General features: G+C 36.7%; 1 protein-coding gene across 3 annotated transcripts in view; it reads left to right on the top strand.

Moving 5' to 3' along the window:
- The window catches only part of PLCL2 (phospholipase C like 2), a 110190-nt gene extending 92911 nt beyond the window's left edge, over positions 1 to 17279 (top strand). For 2 of the 3 annotated variants that reach the window (XM_069772165.1, XM_069772190.1), the window contains exons 6-7: positions 7040 to 7149; positions 16015 to 17279. In XM_069772165.1, the coding sequence (XP_069628266.1) occupies positions 7040 to 7149; positions 16015 to 16194 (290 nt within the window). In that variant the 3' untranslated portion in view covers positions 16195 to 17279. Of the gene's footprint in view, positions 1 to 7039; positions 7150 to 16014 lie in introns of those variants that run through there. The other variant, XR_011322363.1, reaches the window with a different exon arrangement.
- Positions 17280 to 19647: the final 2368 nt, after the last annotated feature.

The raw sequence follows: 19647 nt of genomic DNA, 5'->3' as shown, positions 1-19647 counted from the left end.
TGACCATCTTATGTCATAAGTGGTTCCCCAGCATTGAAGAAGGTGTCTTATATTGAAAACTGAATTACCGTGATTGCATATGGAACTGGATGAGTCTGGATTGGAAGACTAAATATTAATTTAGTCCTTGCAGAGAGGATGGCTTTCAGCAGGCTGTGATGCCATTGTCGTTTGGGATGTTGGGATAAGAATGTTATCTCAGGCATAGAATTTGTTTTGCTACTTTAGCTACTTTTAAAGAATAAAAGGGCAGCAGGCACCAAAATGTATTTTTAACCATCTAAGTAGAGGCAGTACATGGCTGTCTGCATTTGGGGAACATTTCCACTTACTATGGAGATACTGCACATTGCCAAAGTTGAAATAATTAAAAAATACTGAAAACTGATTTAGTGAATGTATTATTTTGTCAAGTATTAATCTAAATATTTTGAATGCAAGTAATTCAGACCTGGAGCTTCTTGAAGCTGAAGCACAGCACACTGAGAATCTGCAAAGAAATTCTGATTCTCTAGTTATGACGTGAAATGTTTTGAGTGACTTCAGTGGGAAGTACGTGCTTGGAAGTACTTGAGGATTTAATCCCTGTCCCTGTTAAGACTCAGTTTTTGCAGCTAGCAGTGATCCTTAGTACAGACATGCTCTTAAGTATTAATTTATTAAGGTTACTCTTAAATCTTTGTGTGAAAAATGTTCTGTAAGCAAAATATGTGAGCATTTACAATTATAGTGACTTCTGTTGCTTCTCTAACATGATTTATTTGATTTATTGTTGATGTGATCTGGTAGCCAGACTCCTTTCCCAATCACTTTTCTGATAAACTTCATTTTAAGAGGAAATTGTGAGGTTGAAATACCTGAATGTTTAAGGAATATGATCTGAAATAAAAATATTGAGAAACATATTTAATGCTGTAAAAATTAAAGCCCTGGCTTTCAAAGAAGTGGCCAAGAGTGACAGTTGTATGTGCAGATTAAATATTTATATGTGGAAATGAGTACTTACAGCTTAAATTCTTTCCTGGAATTCTTTCCTTTCTGTTATTACCATTTAAATTGCACACTGTAGGAAGAAATATTTTAATGTATGAAGTGCTTTCTTGGATTTTTTTTCTTGTAAGGAACAAACCTCTGTATGCAAATTATTCACAGAAACTTTGTAAGCATTTGAGATGAGTGTACATAGTAATGGAGCTGCAATATGTGGTAATCTGATCAAGAGCCGTATGTTTTTTCCCTTCCATTTTAAAAATACTTAATGTTTATTTCATTTTTATTACTTACTTATTACTCTTCTGAAAAGTATTTAGTTTGCTTTTAAATCAAAGTGCTCTACCAAGAATAAAATAAAATATATTTGGCTTGATTGAAGTTAAGTGCTTACCTGCAGTATTATCAGTGTGTATTTTATATAGGTATAGACAAATATTGTTTGTTACCTCTTTCATATTAGGCCTACTCAGTATATACATTTAGTGCCAAAGTTCTGCCATTGTGCTATTTCATTGATAAAGGTCATTGTTAAGAGAAAAAACCTATACCAGGAGGAGCCCACCTGCTGTGTCGTCATGTCTTAGCTAGGTTGTAAATCGTGCTCTTGGCAAGAAAGCTTTCATCAAAGAAAACAAACGAGTATGTCAAGTAGAAGTTTGGCTGTAGAAGTGCAGTATAGCAAGTGTTGTGCTTGCTGGAATGTATTGGGTTTGTGTGGCAAGGTTTTGGTAGCGGGGGGGCGGTTACAGGGGTGGCTCGCTGTTTTGCTAAGGATTCCTTGAAAAATGAGTATCTCAACTCTCAGTTAAAGAAAAGGTGTGAATTTTTTTCCTATAAACTGAGGTTGTATGCCAGGGCTTTGTGATAGTAACTTTTACAAAAGCAAACAAATTGCAAAGTTCCAAACAGTCTGAACTCCCACCTTACACACATGCACTCCAATTCTCCATGTTTCAGTCTCTTTTCACATCAGAGTTTTCCAATAAGGATATATGTATTGTACAGTAAAAAACAAAAAATACGAACACATGCAGCTCAGTGACTCAAGGCTACTTGTGTAATACGTGCAATATATATGCCTCAGTTAGTTAAAAAATAGCAGAATCATGTATATGTCACATTTTAATCAATATCTTAAGTATACTACCTTGGAACTATAGTGAAAGCCCAGTAGTGGGAGGAATTGCTAACCGAATTCCTACAGGTGTCATTTCTAATTAGTAATTAAGGATAGTGAGCTTCATATGAGGTTATTTCATTTTGAAGAAATTAAGAAACTGTTTTTTCCAAGCTAAATACAGTTGAATATGAGTAACTTCTAATAGTATCTACAGTGTTGTTTCTGATATGTATCCCCAAATAAAACTTTTTCCTGAAGATACAGCGTTGGCACTACAAAGCCAACATATCCAGTATGCAGGGAAGCAACAGAAATAGATCTTCCTTCCTCCAGCATTTCAAGTGTCAGCAAAACAATAACATGCATATTATAAGCTCACATGCTTGTAAGTTATGAAAGGTTTTGGATCTTTTGAATATATTTGTGACAATTAAAATATTGATTAAAAATCCAGGACTATAAAATAAAGCCCAGATTTGAATCTGGAAGTTATTCTGACAAGTGAAGGCTCAGAGTTCTTATCAGCCCATCAGGACTTGTATTGCCTTGTATGTTTTATTTAGGAAAGACATTTTTTTAATGAAGTATGTCATAGCAATAAGATACTCCAGTTTCTATACTATCATATCAGTTCTTGTTTAGTTTATAGACATAAACATTCCATCAGAATATGCTGAGCATATTAATTAATTAATGCAGGTTTGAGGTCTGCCATGTAATATTATTTAGAGGATACATCATGCAGCTAGTTGAGGAAACACAGGACTGGAAGGTCCTGAAGTCTACCCCAGGTACAATTTTTGGAAATTGATCATGTCAAGCTCTATTTTAAAATGAATATGAGGTATTGATTTGAGTTATTTTCTCCTTTTCAAGGTTGCTTACAGAACCACATCTACAATGGTAATAAATTTTACATAAATTCCAATTTTACTGTTGCACATTCATCCTAATATTGTCCTTTAGCTGAAATGATTCTTTGATGTCCACGGTCTTACCTGACTGATGTGTCTCTACAGAGCAGTTACTCCTCTTTTGGTTTTCTTTTTGCTAGACTAACCAAGCAAATTTTTATTAAGTGTCCTCACATGATACAGGGTTCCTATTGCATTGATCAGCTTTATAGCACTTCTGTTTTCCTCATGTTGTTTGAAGTTATTGAAAATGGGAGAAAAGAATTGTACATAACATTTCAGAAGAGCATCTTGAATGATAGTATTTTCCCAGGAGGGATGAAGAAGCTTTAAAGCCATCTAATGCATTGCAGGATTGGGGGGGAGGATCTGAGAGAGGCAAAAGCTGAGACAATCATGAAATTCAAACTAAACTAATCAGCATTCACTGGGGAACCAGAAAGTGATTCAGCACTGTAGGGGAGAATAATTATTTGGCAATACTGAAGACTGAGGGAGGTGATCCTTCCCCTCTACTCAGCATTGGTGAGGCCACATCAGCAGTTCTGCGTACAAGTCTGGACTCCCCGGTACAAGAGAGAGACAGACATATTGGTGATGGTCCAGCAAGGGCCACAGAGATGATTCATGAATGGGCTGGAGTTCATCTTTCATATGAGGAGAGACTGAGAAAGCTGGAGCAGAGAAGGCACCGTGGGGATCTTGGGTTGTCAAACACTGGAAGAGGTTGTGGAGTCTCCGTCCTTGGTGATATTCAACACCCAACTGGACACAGTCCTGGGCAACCTGCTCTACCTGACCCTGCTTTGAGCAAGGCAGCTGGACTTGACAATCGCCAGAGGTGCCTTCCAACCTCAGTGATTCTGTGTAAATAAGGATTTTAGTAAAGTTGACATCTCTAATCAAAAGAAGTTTACAGAACTCAGCTTTCTGGCTCAAGGCAACAATCAATAATAACTTCAGTTTAGATAAAAACATTTGTGCAATGGGCACAAACTAAAACCCAGGAAATTCCGTCTGAGCACAAGAAGAACACACATCCTATATAATCTTTGTGATCACTCGGAAACTTATATATAATATCCTTTCTAACATCTGCCACTATAAGTGGAAAACATGAGTAACTTGTGCTTTTTGGATTAAGCAGGTGCTATATGCAGAAATATATTAAGAGTGATACGGGTTAGTATTGTGTCTGTTATCGTCCAAGAGCTCTCAGGCAGTTCAAAATTATTAATGGACTAATAATACTAGAAGTAATTAAGCCTCATGAAAATTATTTGCTTACTGTATCTTAAGGAGAGAGAGATATGAATTTTTACTTGCAAGGAGATAGAAAATTCTGTGTATTTATAAAAAAAAGACATTTAGCATTCAGTTTTCTTTGCAAGCGCGTATCTTAAAGGCACTTTTACATGAGTTTATATGGACATATTTTTCATTTTATTAATGCAGCTGTAAATGAAAAGCCATTTCCTCTTTTTTTCTTTTTGTGTTAATCTTCTAAGAAGTCAGTTTCATTTTGTAATTTAACAGTTTTGTTGTTATTTTGCCACTATTAATGCATGAAATAGTTTCAAGGCAAGATGCAGGAAAACCAAGCAGGAACATAGAAGGGGAATACGAAGAGAGATGTAGTTAGCAGTTTAAATGCTGTGCTGCATTCATACCCTGAAATTCAGTTGTCCCTATATTGTGTAGCGAATATTCCATTCAGAGATGGAAAAACTGAGACCAAGAGGTGAAATAATCCATCTCAATTTATCAGGCAAACTAGTAATAGAAACAGAAATAAAATTCAAATCTACTTGTCCCTGGTTGTATGTTTAGACTTAGAGTAGGGTAGCTTTAGTTTAGCGTGATAATGAGTTGCCCTGTCCAGCCCATAAGAGTCGTTGAGTGCTGTTTAAGCAGGAGGCACTTGTCTGCTGAGGGTTTACATGTGTGTGCCCTCGTAGGATAATCTGACTTTGTTTCATTTTTTGAAAAAGGGCACTGAAATGTTGCTGCTAACTGCCAGGAATATTTAGCTGGAGTGGAATGACTTTGGCAGAAGAGACATGGGTGTAAAGCATGAGTGTAAAGAAGGAAGAGAGTCACCACAGAAGGTAGTCAGTGACCCAGGAAAGAGCTCTTCTAGTTATCTGAATATGTGGCAACCACTGTCTCCACGTTTGAGATGCTAGTGACTTTGTATACATACGCATAACCAATTTCATATCGATCATGCAGGCCCTCACCATTATTCTTAATCTCTCTCTCTCTCTGAGTGGCTTCGGTTCAAGGTCATTATTGATCATGACTGCCCGTTGATTTGAGGGGCAATATTTATAAAGATGGAAATGAGGTACAGAACTTCAAAAGTTTAGCAGTATAGTCTCAGAATTCATGGTACAGATCAGAAAATCTGTATTTTTATGGTGGCTCTAGAAATGTAATGTTGTAAATATGGATCTGTGCATAATCTTTCCATGATCATATTGGGAGTTTATTTTTTTTGGATGATGTGGACAGGAGATGGATACTTGGAAATGGTGATGGATGAATGAACTTTAATTTCTCACTTGGTTAGAAATCTGTTTTGGGGAAATAGAATATGAATGGCTCACTTGAGGCTGTACTCCAGAGGCAGAGATGGAGAAGTGTTTGAAATAAAAATGATACAGTAGTTCAATTCAGGAAAAATATTTGCCATTTATTTTCCTTGTAGTAAAATTTAAAATAGTAAGAAAGGCTAAAAAGAACAATCTTGTCTTTCAAATGAATTTATGAATAATTTTTAAAATGTGTATATATATATATGAGTAATGTAAGGGAATATACAGTGAAAACATTCAGTCATATCTCTTTCTTGTAATGAGACATGAGTGTGGGGTGAGAATCTACGAATAGATACTATAATGTCCTTAGAAGTCCGTCTACTCTAGGATTGACAGCCAACACAAATTTGTAGGGTTATTCTATGATAATTAATCACATGTAAATTTTGAAGCATATATACTTACTGGGCAAATAGATGTCAAACAACATAGTTAAAATTATAATTTCTAATTAAGCTACAACTTGGTTTTACATTCATAGGTGTAAGTCACAACCACTTGCCAACTTTTGCCCACAAAATGCCCTTTATGCTGTTAGTGATGGAGATCCTGAGAGCACAATTTAATGTATGATTTCCATAGGAGAGTTGCTGTAATCCATGTTGGGTTGATATGTGTACTCACGGAAGGACATTTTACTTCCCCTGTATGAAGGAAACTGTTTCAAATTTATTTTTATATGACTTGTAACAGCAGCATGGAAAGTAAATTGTTTTTCTTACATCTGTGCAGTGTGCTGGGTTAAAACGAAAGCTCTGGTCACTCTACTCAATGTTTAGGTCAAGCTAATCTGAATTTTGCCAAAAATTTTTGGTTTGGAGTTTGTCAGATAGAGGTTTTGTGGACACAGTGGTTTACATGGGTGTGGTAAAATGTCCTTGGTGGTTCACTTGGCACTCTTCCTTCACAGTAACTCCTTTTCTCCTCAGGGGTTCGCTGAGAAGGTTATTTTCTAGGCTGGCCCCAGCATATAAGCTGTTAGCTGGACAACTGTGATGTAAATTTAGTGCATAAAAGAGTAAGGCACAACATAAATTTGTTGCGATAGAGTATTTAATGAAATTATTGTTTCCATTCTATAGCAACTCACAAAAAGTATTTACATATGGTGCAACAAATTCAGTTGTGCTTAAAGAATATTCTTGTGTAGTAAATATTTGCTTGGCTCCATTTTTGTATGGCAGTGACCCAACAGGTACTTCAGTGTGGATTTTGGCTTAGAGAGATTTGTGTATATTGGTATGTTGTATAATGATGCACATTACTAGATCAGATCCATTTGTGCTTGAAGAATAAGATTTCTGAAGCTTTTTCACTGTCCTTTTGCCTTATTAGTTTCAAATCACTACCTCTGTGGTCACAAAAATGTACTAAAATAGATACTATATTCCTCCCTCTTTTATTCTCCACAGCAATGGAGTTTCATGAAAACCTGCACAATATAGGAGCAAGAGAAGGCTTAAAAGAAAGAAAACTGCAAAAATCAGTAGAAAGTTTTACATGGAACATTACAATTTTAAAGGTAATGTGTCTTCCTTTGGTTAGTTACTGTATTTTTTCCATTCACAACTGACATTCTAATATTGTTACTGGTCATTGTTATGTGTCACAGTTCAACTGGATTTATTCACTCCTATAACCATATTCAGTTTAGTTTATACAACTTGAAAACACAGCAGACTCTCAAAGTGAATTTTTCTTCTTTTCTATTGTTGGGGGGGGTTGTTTCATTTAGTTTGTCTGACATTTTCTTCTTACAACCTTTTAACGTTAACAGGATCCATTGTAATCTTGAACACATGGGTGAAACAATGAGTATTGATTTCTGTGAAGTGACTCGGGCTGGGAGGAAGCTATGCTGCTGTTTAAACCCTGATTTGTGATTTAAAAGGGAGTAAGAGTGTTAAGGTTAATGCAGTTATTGAAAAACAAAAGGGAAACAGTTGCTACTGCAGTCAGTGATGAATGGTGATTAATGATACATACAAATTATATTAGTAATCCAGACTGGAGTAAGTTGAGTGTATATGAACTGGGGATTCTCTTTGCATTGTCAAGCGCATTTGCTTACGTTTTGATGCAACAGTAAGTGATGAAGTATAAAGAAGCTTTCAGCCAGAGACCCTCAGGAAACTAGAATGTGGAACAGTTCAGGTTTCTTATCACTGGTCTTTCATCTAAGTAGAATATATAAAAATTTATAGAGATAGTAAAACTGCCTCCCTTAATTTATTCTCTTGACACTATCCTTCTAGCCCAAATTATTCAAGTTTTGTGTTTACATCCACTAATGAGTTTTTCTCTCCCACTGAATCAAATATTTCATCACTACATTAAACTATAAAGTCTGTTTTAATTAGAAAGAAAATTATTTTCTCCCACATATTTTTTTATTTTTAGTTCTTATTGAAAATAAAATTCCCTATCGCCTCTTCTTACAGTGAACTACTATGGAAAAGCAGTAACACATATGTATTTCTCCAGCTTTCCATATTGGTTTCAACTGTTAAGCTTTTCACGGTGTTGCTTGATGCTCTGGTCCCTCTTGTGTTACACTGCACAAGTCCAGTGCAGAGGAGAATCTCAAAGAGGTTAAATTTGCTGTAGCATGTACAGTTAATACATTCTAAAAATATGTATGCAGGTTCTACTTATAGGTAAAAGGACTAGACTATCACTTTTCCTTTATTAGAGCAGAGTTTCCTGAAGACAGTGTATGGGGTGTGTCAAGTACCATTCCTGTGCTACCTAGGGGATAGAGAGGAGGGGAGTCATTTTGGTGGGTTTGGGCAAATGTCAAGGAAATAAATTCTTATCCCTTCTTTACTTTTCTGTCAAAGGTATCAGATACCAGCTTGGATAGGCAAATCTATTTTAATGCTGCCTGAAACAGCAGTACCTTTGCTTCATCTCTGCTTTCCATTCAGAACATAAGGGTTGGTGGGGGGGGAGGTTTGTAGTTGATGAGCAACTGAAATGTGAAGTCGTGATTTCTGTGTAAGCCAGGAATTGGAGAATCCACATGGTAGATCTGGCTCTTCAGAGCACTGAAAGGCTTTTGTGCATATCCTTAGGATTAACGTAATTATGAAGTTAGAAGGCTTTTGTTTTGAAGAGATTATTGAGAAAATCTCTTCAACATTGACTTGTTGGGTTTTTTTTTTTCTGCTTGCAGATTAAGGTCCTATCTGTAGGAAGGTACAATTTGTTCCATAATTAATACTTCATCAAAAAAATTGTGAGGTGTTTAATCAGCCTGTTGTTGAAACTTTACAGGAGTTGTTACAGAAAGTTCTGGTATGTTGTTACAACTTTAAAGTTATTTACAAGTATTACAGTTCACATAGGCATATATTAATTGCTGTTATTCACATTTAGATGTACAAAAAGTTAGAGGTTGTGATTTGTTTGAAGTAACACATTGAGGTTTTTCACTCCAAACTCTTAAATGTAGGCTGTAACCATAACTTCTCTTGGGTGATGTAATTAAATAGAAAAAGTTTATCAGTTTCTAAGACGCTACTCTTCCTGTCTGGAGGAGAAGACCTGCAATTGTAATTTTGATCTAATACTATGTTTTGCCATTTCCATTTTTCCATTTCTCTAAAAAATATGCGAGGACAGTGATGGAAAGTGAATGCCACATTTTTTAGAGTAAAAATGGATCAGGAGAGTGACATTCTGAGCCAGTGTAAGAAGAATTTCTTTTTTCTGTTGAATTCCCTGCCTACGTCAAATTAACTTCCCTCTTGAACCGTACAAAAATAAATTCCTGTCTATTCAGTGGCCCCAAATTTTGCTGTTCAACAAGCAAGACAGTTCAGTAACCAACACACCGAAGGCAGTGCATGCTTAGATGGATTTAACTTTTTATTTTTCTTGTAATTAGGAACAGTATTTTACATGGCCTCTTGGCTATGATTTAGGAATTGCTGTGTGGCTTTGAATAGCATTACTAAATAATTCTGCATGAGCGCCATCCTCAGCTCCCTCACAGAGGAATCACAGAATGCTCACATGGTGTGGCTGATGTATTTTCCAAGCCAATTAAGCTGCATTTTACCCTCAAGGTACATATTGATCTTTTTTTCTCAGTTGGGACATTTTGACTACAGTTGATGCAATGGAAAGTTTGATAAAATAACAAAAATCGACAGCTTAATTCTAGGGGAATTCTTTGTTTAGAACATTTGATGTAGCTATTAAATATCTATATGTATATGTGTGTGCGTGTGCGTTGCAATTTGTAAAAGGATTTTATTTTTCCTAATTTGAAGCCATGTGGCCAAATTTATTATTGGTATAGTATGTTTGAATTCAGCTGAAATATCTCTATCTAATTAGTGTATGTGTGTATGCACACGTTCCCATTCTTATGCACCCCATATATGTACATAGAGATACTTGTTTAACTTCAGAACATCACTTAGACTAAATTTAGTCTGCTTTAGTGAACTTTGTTGTCTATCTGAGAGATTTAGGGATTGTACAGTGTTAGAATATTCCTCTCTTTCAAACAGGCAGTTTGCAAGATCATTTGCTAGTAATTTGTTTATTGTTATTACTCAGACTGATGGCACTCATATTTTCTAAATATAGATAATCACGTTTCCTGCCAGAAAGAGTACACAGTTGAAGAAAGAAAATCACTCTAAGTGCTGTTGCAGCAGACTTCTACGAACAACCTAATGTTAGAATTTATGGACTTCTCTGGCATACCAAAACTTTGGAAAAAAACTCTATAGGCTCAGAATTTGAGATGTGCATAAGAAGAGCATTAACAGCATCTTTAAATTAGTCTTTGCAACAAAGAGCTGTTCCAAACACATAGGGAGAGTTCAGTGGAAGTACTCGGAATGAAGGTGGGACTCCTAACTCCAGCATTTGTTAGATGCTTCTTGTTGGCTATGAGTTTTTAGACGTCACATTAGACAACATGAATTACTTTCTCTTGAAAGAAATCCCAAGGCATATGCAGTTCATGGCATCTGTTATCTCTGTAATGACATTGGTTCTGCACCTACATTATTTTTATAAATGTATTTATAAAGGGAACATTCAAGGCACTTACAGGGGTGCAACTTCTTACTTTTTTTTTTTCTTTTTTTTTTTTTAAATAATGTCAATTTTGTGAACCAAATGTACAAGTGGATTCAGGCAGAACTTTTGTCACCATGGGGCATTTGTAAAGCCTCTGATAGCTGCTGCCTAGTCTTGTAGGTACTCAGAAAACCTCTTGCATCACAGTTCAATTTAAATATCTAAAACTACTAGTCTGTTGATGTTGCTGGACTGGTGGAATTTTGGATCCTAATTAAATCCATATTTAGAAGTTAGGAAGTCAAGTCCTTTATGTCCTGATTCTGTAAATGCAGTCAGAGCATGTCAGCTGGAGCACTTGCAGTATGTCCCATTGTACCCACCAGCCACTGCTCAGAGAAACGCTTTGAGAAAGGGATACTGGCTTCTGGCTTGTTACTTTTCCTGATACAAGCTTTGGGTCCCAGAACCTGAGCTAAAGCCCAGTCATTACTGATACAGTTTCTTGGGATTTGGGGGGAGAAAGAGTGCTCATGCAGTTATTTCAAATGTCATCTCTACAGTTTTACTTGGATGTTCACACACTCACTGAAGAACCCGTTAACCAAAAGTCATGAGTGAATACATGCCAGATTATACAGGTAGCTGTGCTGAGACATTCTAGTTGATGCTATATCTGATTGACTCTGAAATGATACCTCATTTCATAGGTATGAGAACTGGTAGCAACCATTTTGGGTTTGTTTTTAATTACCTTTCAGGAGCTATGATATAAAAACACTGCCTATTAGCCAAAAGCTTCAAAACAAACAGAAGATTTTTAATGTTGATTTAAAAAAAACCCAAACAGAGTAGTTGACGCAGGCATATTGGGACAGAGAAGTATGAAGGATATTGAATTGGGCTTCCACATTAATTCGCATCTTTTATTGTTGTTTATTAAAAGCTTATGAATGAATATCAGTTTTGTTCTTTGATGTTCTTTAAGATCTTTTTCATGTCTGCCTACAAAACAGCTTGGTGCTTTATTCTTTTTCTGAAGCTTGTAAACATCAATATGTGAAATAGGTATTAAAGTTACATAGCATTCAGTTCTGTTAGTGAATTTTAACCACGGTGAAGGAAAGGGAGCAGCGATTGCCATCTGCTGCTGTGAGGACAGTGCTCTTATGGTGCTCTGCACTTGGGATGTGCAAGGCCTGTATCAGTCCCATTCCTAGCTGGGAATTATCACAAACTGCCTGTTAACCAAAGTGCTGGGAGTAAATTTGAGTTTTGTGGTGTGTTTACCAGACAACGCTAAGGACTAAATTCATTTACATTTTTGACTTATCTGAGGTGAAAGCCTGACAAAGGCAGCCCTGCTGTATAGTGAGAAACGTATGGGGTTTGGTTCTGCAACTGCTCCAGACTCCAGCATTGAGATGTCTCTGCAGACCAGAGCTTTATTTCTTTGAATGTGGGGATTTTTTTTTACTTCCTTATGATAAATCTGCTTGACTAAGTTTTGAGCCATTGAGACTAATGTCTGAGCCATTGATAGGTTTCTTGTATTGGCTTTACAATATGCAGTTTATCAGAGCAAGTAGCCTACAGCCATTTGGGGCTGGTAAGAAGGTGAAAGACCTCCAAGTAGTCCATAGATCTGAGAGATTCCCGTGTTCCAGCTTGTAGTCAACTGACTGTGCTATTAACTTACTTTTTAAGTCAACGGCACCTACTGCAAAAATAAGGATCTTGTGCAGCTACAGGATGCATAGAATATAAAGAATTGAAACTGAAACTTCAGAGCCCTTGGACAAGAAGCATTTGATAGATAACTAGAAGAAAGGTCTTTGAGCTCTTTTAATTGAGTGTGTGTGGGCAATTTTTTCAGATCTGGATGACTATTTTACTTTTCTGCCTTTCACATGCGTTGTATTACTGTTCAACAGTGTTCACTGTGACTACAACTTGATTTTTTAAGATGCATACTGCTTTTTTTCCCCAGCATATGGCTTCATGATGGTACATCAACAGAGCTAGGCATTTTACATCAGTTGCGCAGAACTGTCTCAGTTCTTGAGCTTGTGCCATATTTCATAGCAGCGGTTGGCTCTTGTTTTATCTTTGGATCAAGACACATCAGAAGATAATGACAACACAGTTGGTTTCACCAACATTTTTCTGAGTTCAGTGCATTCGGAAATCAAGTGCTTCATTCTGTGTGTTGGAGAAGAGAGTAATATACACAGATTCATTTTTCTGTTTCACCCTGGTCTAAACTTGAACCCACTTGGCTGAATGTGTTTAGTCTGAACCCTTTATCTGCAATAAGCCAGTCCCTTATCCCAGATCCTCTCTTGTCTACGAAGTTCATCTTCCCTGATCAGTCTTGTCCAGACACTCCCAGTTCCCTGCTGAAAATCTAGCCATTCGTGCTAACCCTTGGCTTCCTCCTTCCCGTCTCTCCTTCATCCAGTATTCTGTTCCCACTTGGCACCTAATTTTCTCTTCTGGCAGGTCTTTCCCATTGCTTTCCAATTCATATTGCCCCCTCTTCACCTCCTCTAGAGATCCTTCCTGATGAGTCTTAATTTTAGTTTTCTCATCACCTTTCCCAATTTCATTGTATTCTGCAGTCTTCTCCCTGCTCTGCATTTTTGTTTGGTTTTCTCTCTCACCAGCTTTTAGTCTCATTACCAAGCTCTCTCACTCTTTCTCAGTTGTTAGTCCTTCTACTTGTCTATCATTTTCAGACTTCTTTCAAAATGGTGGATTTTGTCAATCCGTTTTCCCTCTGTATTCCAGTCCCAAATGTTGCCTCGATCTTTCCCTTTCTCCACTCACCTGTCTGATCCAAGTTCAGTGTTGTCACACTGTGTTAGTTTTTCATTATTTCACAATCTCCTCTTCCAGTAAGATCTACTCTCTGCTTTGTATAGTACAGTCCAACTTCCCTTTCTGCAGTCCTAGACTTCTTACCAGGTCAGTCCTAGAGATTGCTCTTGCCCTCTCTTTTTCTCCATCCACCTCCTCACCAGAGTCCCTGTCCCCTCCTCCAGTCTGGCTTTTGGACTGCCTGCACTGGCAACCAAATGTTGGTGGTAAGACAACTTGGAGAAGCCATACAAGAAAAACCCAACTTTTTCTTCTTATGCATATTTATTATTGTCTGGGAATGGAATATGCATTGTCTTACCACATTGCTGGAGCTGTCAAGAGATGAAGAATGGTCAAGAATGAAATCCTGAGTGATTGTACTAACCACGTTCAAAATCTGATTTCTGTTTATTAAAAGCTCATAACATAGATCCACTACTCTGGGTCCCTGCAGTCATTTGAATTACAAGTCTCTACCCAAGTGGGAGTGGGGAGGGAAGGATGGAAGATTGTTAAAGAAATCCTGACAGCATTTTCCTGTCTTTATTCTCAGAACTGAATGAACCATATGGATGAGGTTGAAGAATAATATTAAATAGTAATAATAATAAAATCTGCCAATGGCAAAAATCTTGCATAGAAGGTATCAGCTTAAGTAGTTAAAAGTTTGGCAAGCATATAAGCAACTGAAAGCAGGTTTTTTTAAATGAGAAGTTTTGGGCAACGTTATTAATAGACTGTTGCTAGCAGCTCTGCCTATAATAAATAACTTGATTAAAGTTCCAGAACTATATTCTACTAATCCATGTAAAATGGAGCTTGGGCTAGAAACAGATGCACTCCAGATATGACTCATTTAGTCTGCTGGAGTGTTTTAAATTAGCTTTTAGTTGTTTGTCAGTTTGGAAAAAAGTATGTGATTTTAAAAAAAAAGTAGCCCTGGTGTTCTTCAGAAGAAAATATTACTGAAGCTTGTGCTGTGATTGGTGAACTTCTAGATTTTTTTCCTGTCTGGTGATCAGAAAAAAAAACACTTTGGCTATTATAGTCTTGGATAAAGGGAGAGGGGGCATGATTTCTTTGAAGACAGCTATATCTGTTTTCAATTTGTGTGCCTCAAATGTGCAATTCTGTTTACTTCATAGGATAGTATTTATGTCCTGAGTAAGGCTGAAGTATCACACCGTGAGTGCACACGTTTTTGTCTGACTGCTGTTCTACCTCTCCTCCTTCATTTTTTAAATCAAAAAGTAAAGCTGGATTTCAACCTTATTTGGCAGAGGAGGAGAGGCAACATATCTGTTACGTCTCTAGAAGAGACATTAGCATCTCTTCAAGAGAAGTGTCTCTTAGGAGCTAGAATTAACACAGGAGAGACCTGTGTACCCCAATTACAGGAAAAGGTGCAGTCAGTGTTCATACCTTATTAGACTTTATAGGAGCTGACAGTCTGAAGGAGCTACAGTACCTGGGTTTTTTTTGTTTGTTTGTGTGTGTGTTTTTCTCCCTTTCAGTTGGAAATGACACTGTTTAAGATCTGCTATTTTTGAAGCGTCATTTACTTTTCTGTAAGCTGTGGGGCAGTTCTCCTTCGGGAGTGCAGGCACAGTGCAATCGCTTTGGCTCTTCCAGACTTTGCACGTGTTTGTGAACTTCTCTCTGTCCACCCGTAAGGCAGGTGTGCTCACCATGCGCTACAGCCTTGCTCATTCCCTGCACAGGGGCAGAATAGCCAGGTAATGGCTGCAGGAAAGGCAGTCCATAGTCTGCTAATGAGAGCTGTTGCTCTTAGAGGGCTTTAATCAACACAGAGAGACGGAGTAGCCAATACTGCAGGACAAAGCCAAATCACCTCAGTCTGGGACAGTTTCTCTTACAGCTTTACTTAAAACTTAATTACTATGAAGACTAAGAGTGCAAGTAAAGAGGGACAGTGATAGCGCTGAACTGTAGACAGCCCTGTGAAGTCTTTGTCATCACTGTCCTTTTTATATGTTGCTTGCCAACCTGTATTTTCATATTTCATGCCTTGACAAGCATTGATCCTTTACCATGCTCCTGTTGAATGAATCACTTTGCTACGAAAAAAAACCCTGTAAGAACCAAAAAACCAAAACAGTTTAATGGCTCTCTGAAGTATTAAAATCAGCCTTCATGACTTTCTCTATGGAGAAACATTTGTAGTCCCCATCGATTAAAAATACAGCACAGATTACTTTCCTGAAAATTGTTAGGTAGAAATGATCCCTATCCCTTTGTTTATGCAACTGGTTGGCTCCAGGGAAAGCAAAGAGTTTGGTTCTTACTAACATCAAATTATCCAATTTTGAGTTTTGTGTTGGGTTTGGGGGTTCTTTTGGGTGTTTTTTTGGCTTTTTTTGAGCAGGGCAACTGTACCATTAATCTGAAACAAACAGAAGGGAGGAAAAAAAAAAGAAAGTCCTATTATCAAGTGTGTATTCTAACTGCATTTATTTTCTTACAGGGACAAGCTGATCTTCTCAAATATGCTAAAAATGAAGCACTGGAGAATCTGAAACAAATTCATTATGCCACTCTTTCATGTGGACTCAATAAGCCAGGCACTGAAAATGCAGAAATCTCAAAGCCCCGTAGAAGTCTGGAGGTCATACCTGAAAAAGCAGGTGATGAAAATGGAGAATGAGAGAACACTCTTCTCATAATTATGGAGTTTATAACTCTGTGACCAATTGTAGCTGCATAGGACATTTGCTTTGCACTTACTGTTGGAAAATATTTGGAGTTTTTAAAGCACAACTGGAGAAGCTAATTACAATCTACTGAAACTGTGAATGTATGTAGCAACTCTGCTTGTGAAGGCAATGATATTGTGTAACATGGAAATTACATTATTGGCCAAAATATAATATATATGTAAAAGATACTGTAATTCAGTAATAGCGTGCTGAAAAATTCATTATAGTGCCATAGGGAGATGGAACATTTTTTAAATGAGCTGTAACTAGAGGGAAATCAATTGACAGAATGTGACAAGATGCCTTGATTTTCAAATGAATTGGATGCACAGGTCCTTTATTTCTTTGCACAATTTGTTAATTGTGCTAGTGAGGTGAATTATTCTTTTGAAAATCAGGTCCAAAAAAGTAGAATCCACATGTTTCACACTATATTTAATTCAGCCGCTCAGATATTTGGGGTTGAAGTGGTATTGATTTTATTGTTGAGCCATAAATTGAGAATGTAATTAGACAGTGATCACTGACTTCAGTGCACTGTAGGAGAGCCATTATGTAAAAGGAAAATGTGCAATCAATCTGATAGCCTATGTCAGAAGAAGATACATACCTATTTTGCCTAAGATCTTCTGCAAATGTGTGTAGATAATGTGACCAAACTGCAAGCAAAATGTTGTAAATAGTTTTTGTGAAGTGAAGTGCTCATATTAAAAAGAGTTTTATGAGATTGCTCCCAGACAAGTAAAGCTTTTAACTAAATTTTAACTTTTTTATTTTTCAAGTATTTTCTTCCTTACAGAATAGGTGGTATCTCAATAAGCAGGTTTGTCAAAAAAAAAAAAAAAAAAAAAATTGCTGTTCTGGTTCTGTTTTGTTTTCTGACAACATTAGGTAAAGGTATTGTAGCTGATATGCTCATTGTAAAATGACTATACCAACCTAGAGTGTTCTCTTACTGTTTCTGATTTAACAATAAAATGGACTATATAATTACAGAAGCTAATAAATTTGAAGAAAAACACGCAAAACCCTACAGAGATCAAAATGCAGTTTTTTTCACTGTGGGGAAAAAGGGGAAGATTGTGATGTCTGTTGAAAAGCATTGTTTTAATTAGAGGTCTTCAAGACATGCATTGTAAACTGATTTTTTTTTTTTTTTTTTTTTTAACCAATTCAAGATGCTGTTTCTGCATTCGAATTGTAATGAACATCTACATATACATACCGTCCTGTAAAAGTCAATGGAGCTCTGACCAACAGCATTGGTATATTTGCACTTAATCTGAATTATTAGGGACTTAAATTTATTTTCTAGTCATTATAAAATTAAAGAGGGGGGGGAGGAAGATGAAAACAATTTGCATAGTAAATGTCGCAGCTTGAGCCTGCACTTTTAAATGTCAAACTGCATGGGTTAGGAGCAGTTTTAGAAGGTGCTAAGCTCTTTCAGTGTCTAGTGACAGATTGTATGCCTCAATATTACAGTCTTGCCACAAGCGAGTTCTGTTCTGTGTTTGAAAAAAATGAACAACATTTCCAAAATGAAACATTTAACCTGTGGTAAACACCTACAAGTGTTGCTTTTTAGATAGTCCTCTACGTTGTCAGCTGGAAGTCTTCTGATTGCACCTGAAGTTGATGGGAAGCAACATGAAATTCCCTGTTGCTAACTATGTTCTGAGCCAGTATGAAATTGGTCTTCCAGGGCAAAATCTATCAGATCTAAATCTGATTTATCTACAGCAAAATAACTGTGTTGCATCAAGATTCAGCTGGTCCATAAATATACAAGGTCAGTTTCACTTTATCAGAAAACCTAAAACATAGGCTGTTGGAATTTTAAGTTCCAACTTTATTGAAAGTTCTAGACTGTAGGAAGATGTCAGTACAGTTAGCATTATACTTCAAAGAGGTCTTAAAAGCCAGTAAAGGTCCATTTGCAGTCGTGGCCCACCACTGTTTGCATGGTGTTTACAGAATGACATAATTTATATCACAAACTAAGCATTTCTGTAGAGTCTCTCTCTCCAGCCACGTTATCAGAATTGATGGCTTTGGTATTCTTAGCATTTATATATTTCTGTTTAGCATATCACAACCTGGAAAGAAGTGAGGGAACTTTGAAAGGATTAAACAGTTTGGTGTTTTTTTCTTCATTTTAAGGCAAAAAAAAAAAAGTAAGTGAAAGATGAGTATCACATAAGCTAGGACTGACGGATTTTGTATGTTCAACTCTACAATATATTTAACCACTTGCTCTGATCCTGTTCTATCTTGTTAGAAAGGAAGACGATACTTTTTGGAGTAATATCCTTACATAGTATCTGCTTTTAAAAAAAAGAAAAAAGTTAAAATATATGCAATTAGCTAAGTGACCATTTAAATATGTTTCAATTTTAGTGTAGTTCTGATTGCTTAAAATGGAGGTCACTTTTGTCCATTATTCATACTCGGTCCAGATGTGTATGTAGTGTAAAGGCTTAAAATGAACTCAGTCAAGCAGTTACTCTGAAAGATGATGTGTAGCTAAATCCTTTAGGGAGTTTACATGTTGCATGTTAAAAGAATGCAGGATAAACACCTGCAAGCAAAGTATCAGGCTCTATTGTTAACCCAGTGATGATAATTTCAAAACCAAATTTATTAGCCTATTTTTCTCAGTTGTATTTTCTTAAAACGTTCTTTGCATCCCTGATGCAATTTACTTTTATTATTAATCCCATTTTTTACAGTGTTTATTTTAGATGATATAGAAGAATAAGCACCCAAGATCTGGTGAAGTATTCCAAATAAAATAAATCACAGGTTGACTTTACACTTTTTTTTGCCTTTATTTTCTCAAATGTGCTGTAATGCAGTAAAACTGTTTACATAGTTTTCAAGTATGAAAAATGGAGCCAAAACACAAGTGACTATTTATCTGACTGCCTTTCTTGCTTTTGTTTGGCTCCAGTAATCAGTGAGTGAGTAAGGGTATGTATGGAGACCTAAGTCAACATATTACTCAATTTAAAAGAAAATACTAATTGGGAAAGGAGAAGTTCATGTACAGATTAACCATGTAGACACTAACAGTGAATTCTTTTTTTGAACACAAGAAAAAGGATGAACAGTACCTGTTTGAAAAAGGAGCATCTCTCTAAGCCCCACCTGCGTTCTTCCTGCCTAAACTCCCCTCCTCATCGGTTGTGCTTGGTGTGGTACATAGCAGCTGTTAGATATTTAATTACAGAGCCTAAGACCATGCCCTCCGTCCTCTGAACACACCAGTTAACTACAGAAGACAACTCTGTTCTCCAGGAATTCCCTCGGCAGCACTTACTGAGGGGCACTGCTGAGACTATTGATGCCACCAAAACAGCAAAAGCTTTCAAAACAGAGCTGGGGGCCAAGCTCTACTG

This window comes from Haliaeetus albicilla, chromosome 2 (assembly GCF_947461875.1).
Source record: "Haliaeetus albicilla chromosome 2, bHalAlb1.1, whole genome shotgun sequence".
Taxonomy (NCBI): Eukaryota; Metazoa; Chordata; class Aves; order Accipitriformes; family Accipitridae; genus Haliaeetus; species Haliaeetus albicilla.
Note: the sequence above shows the minus strand (reverse complement) of the source record. Positions and strands in the feature narration are given on the sequence as shown.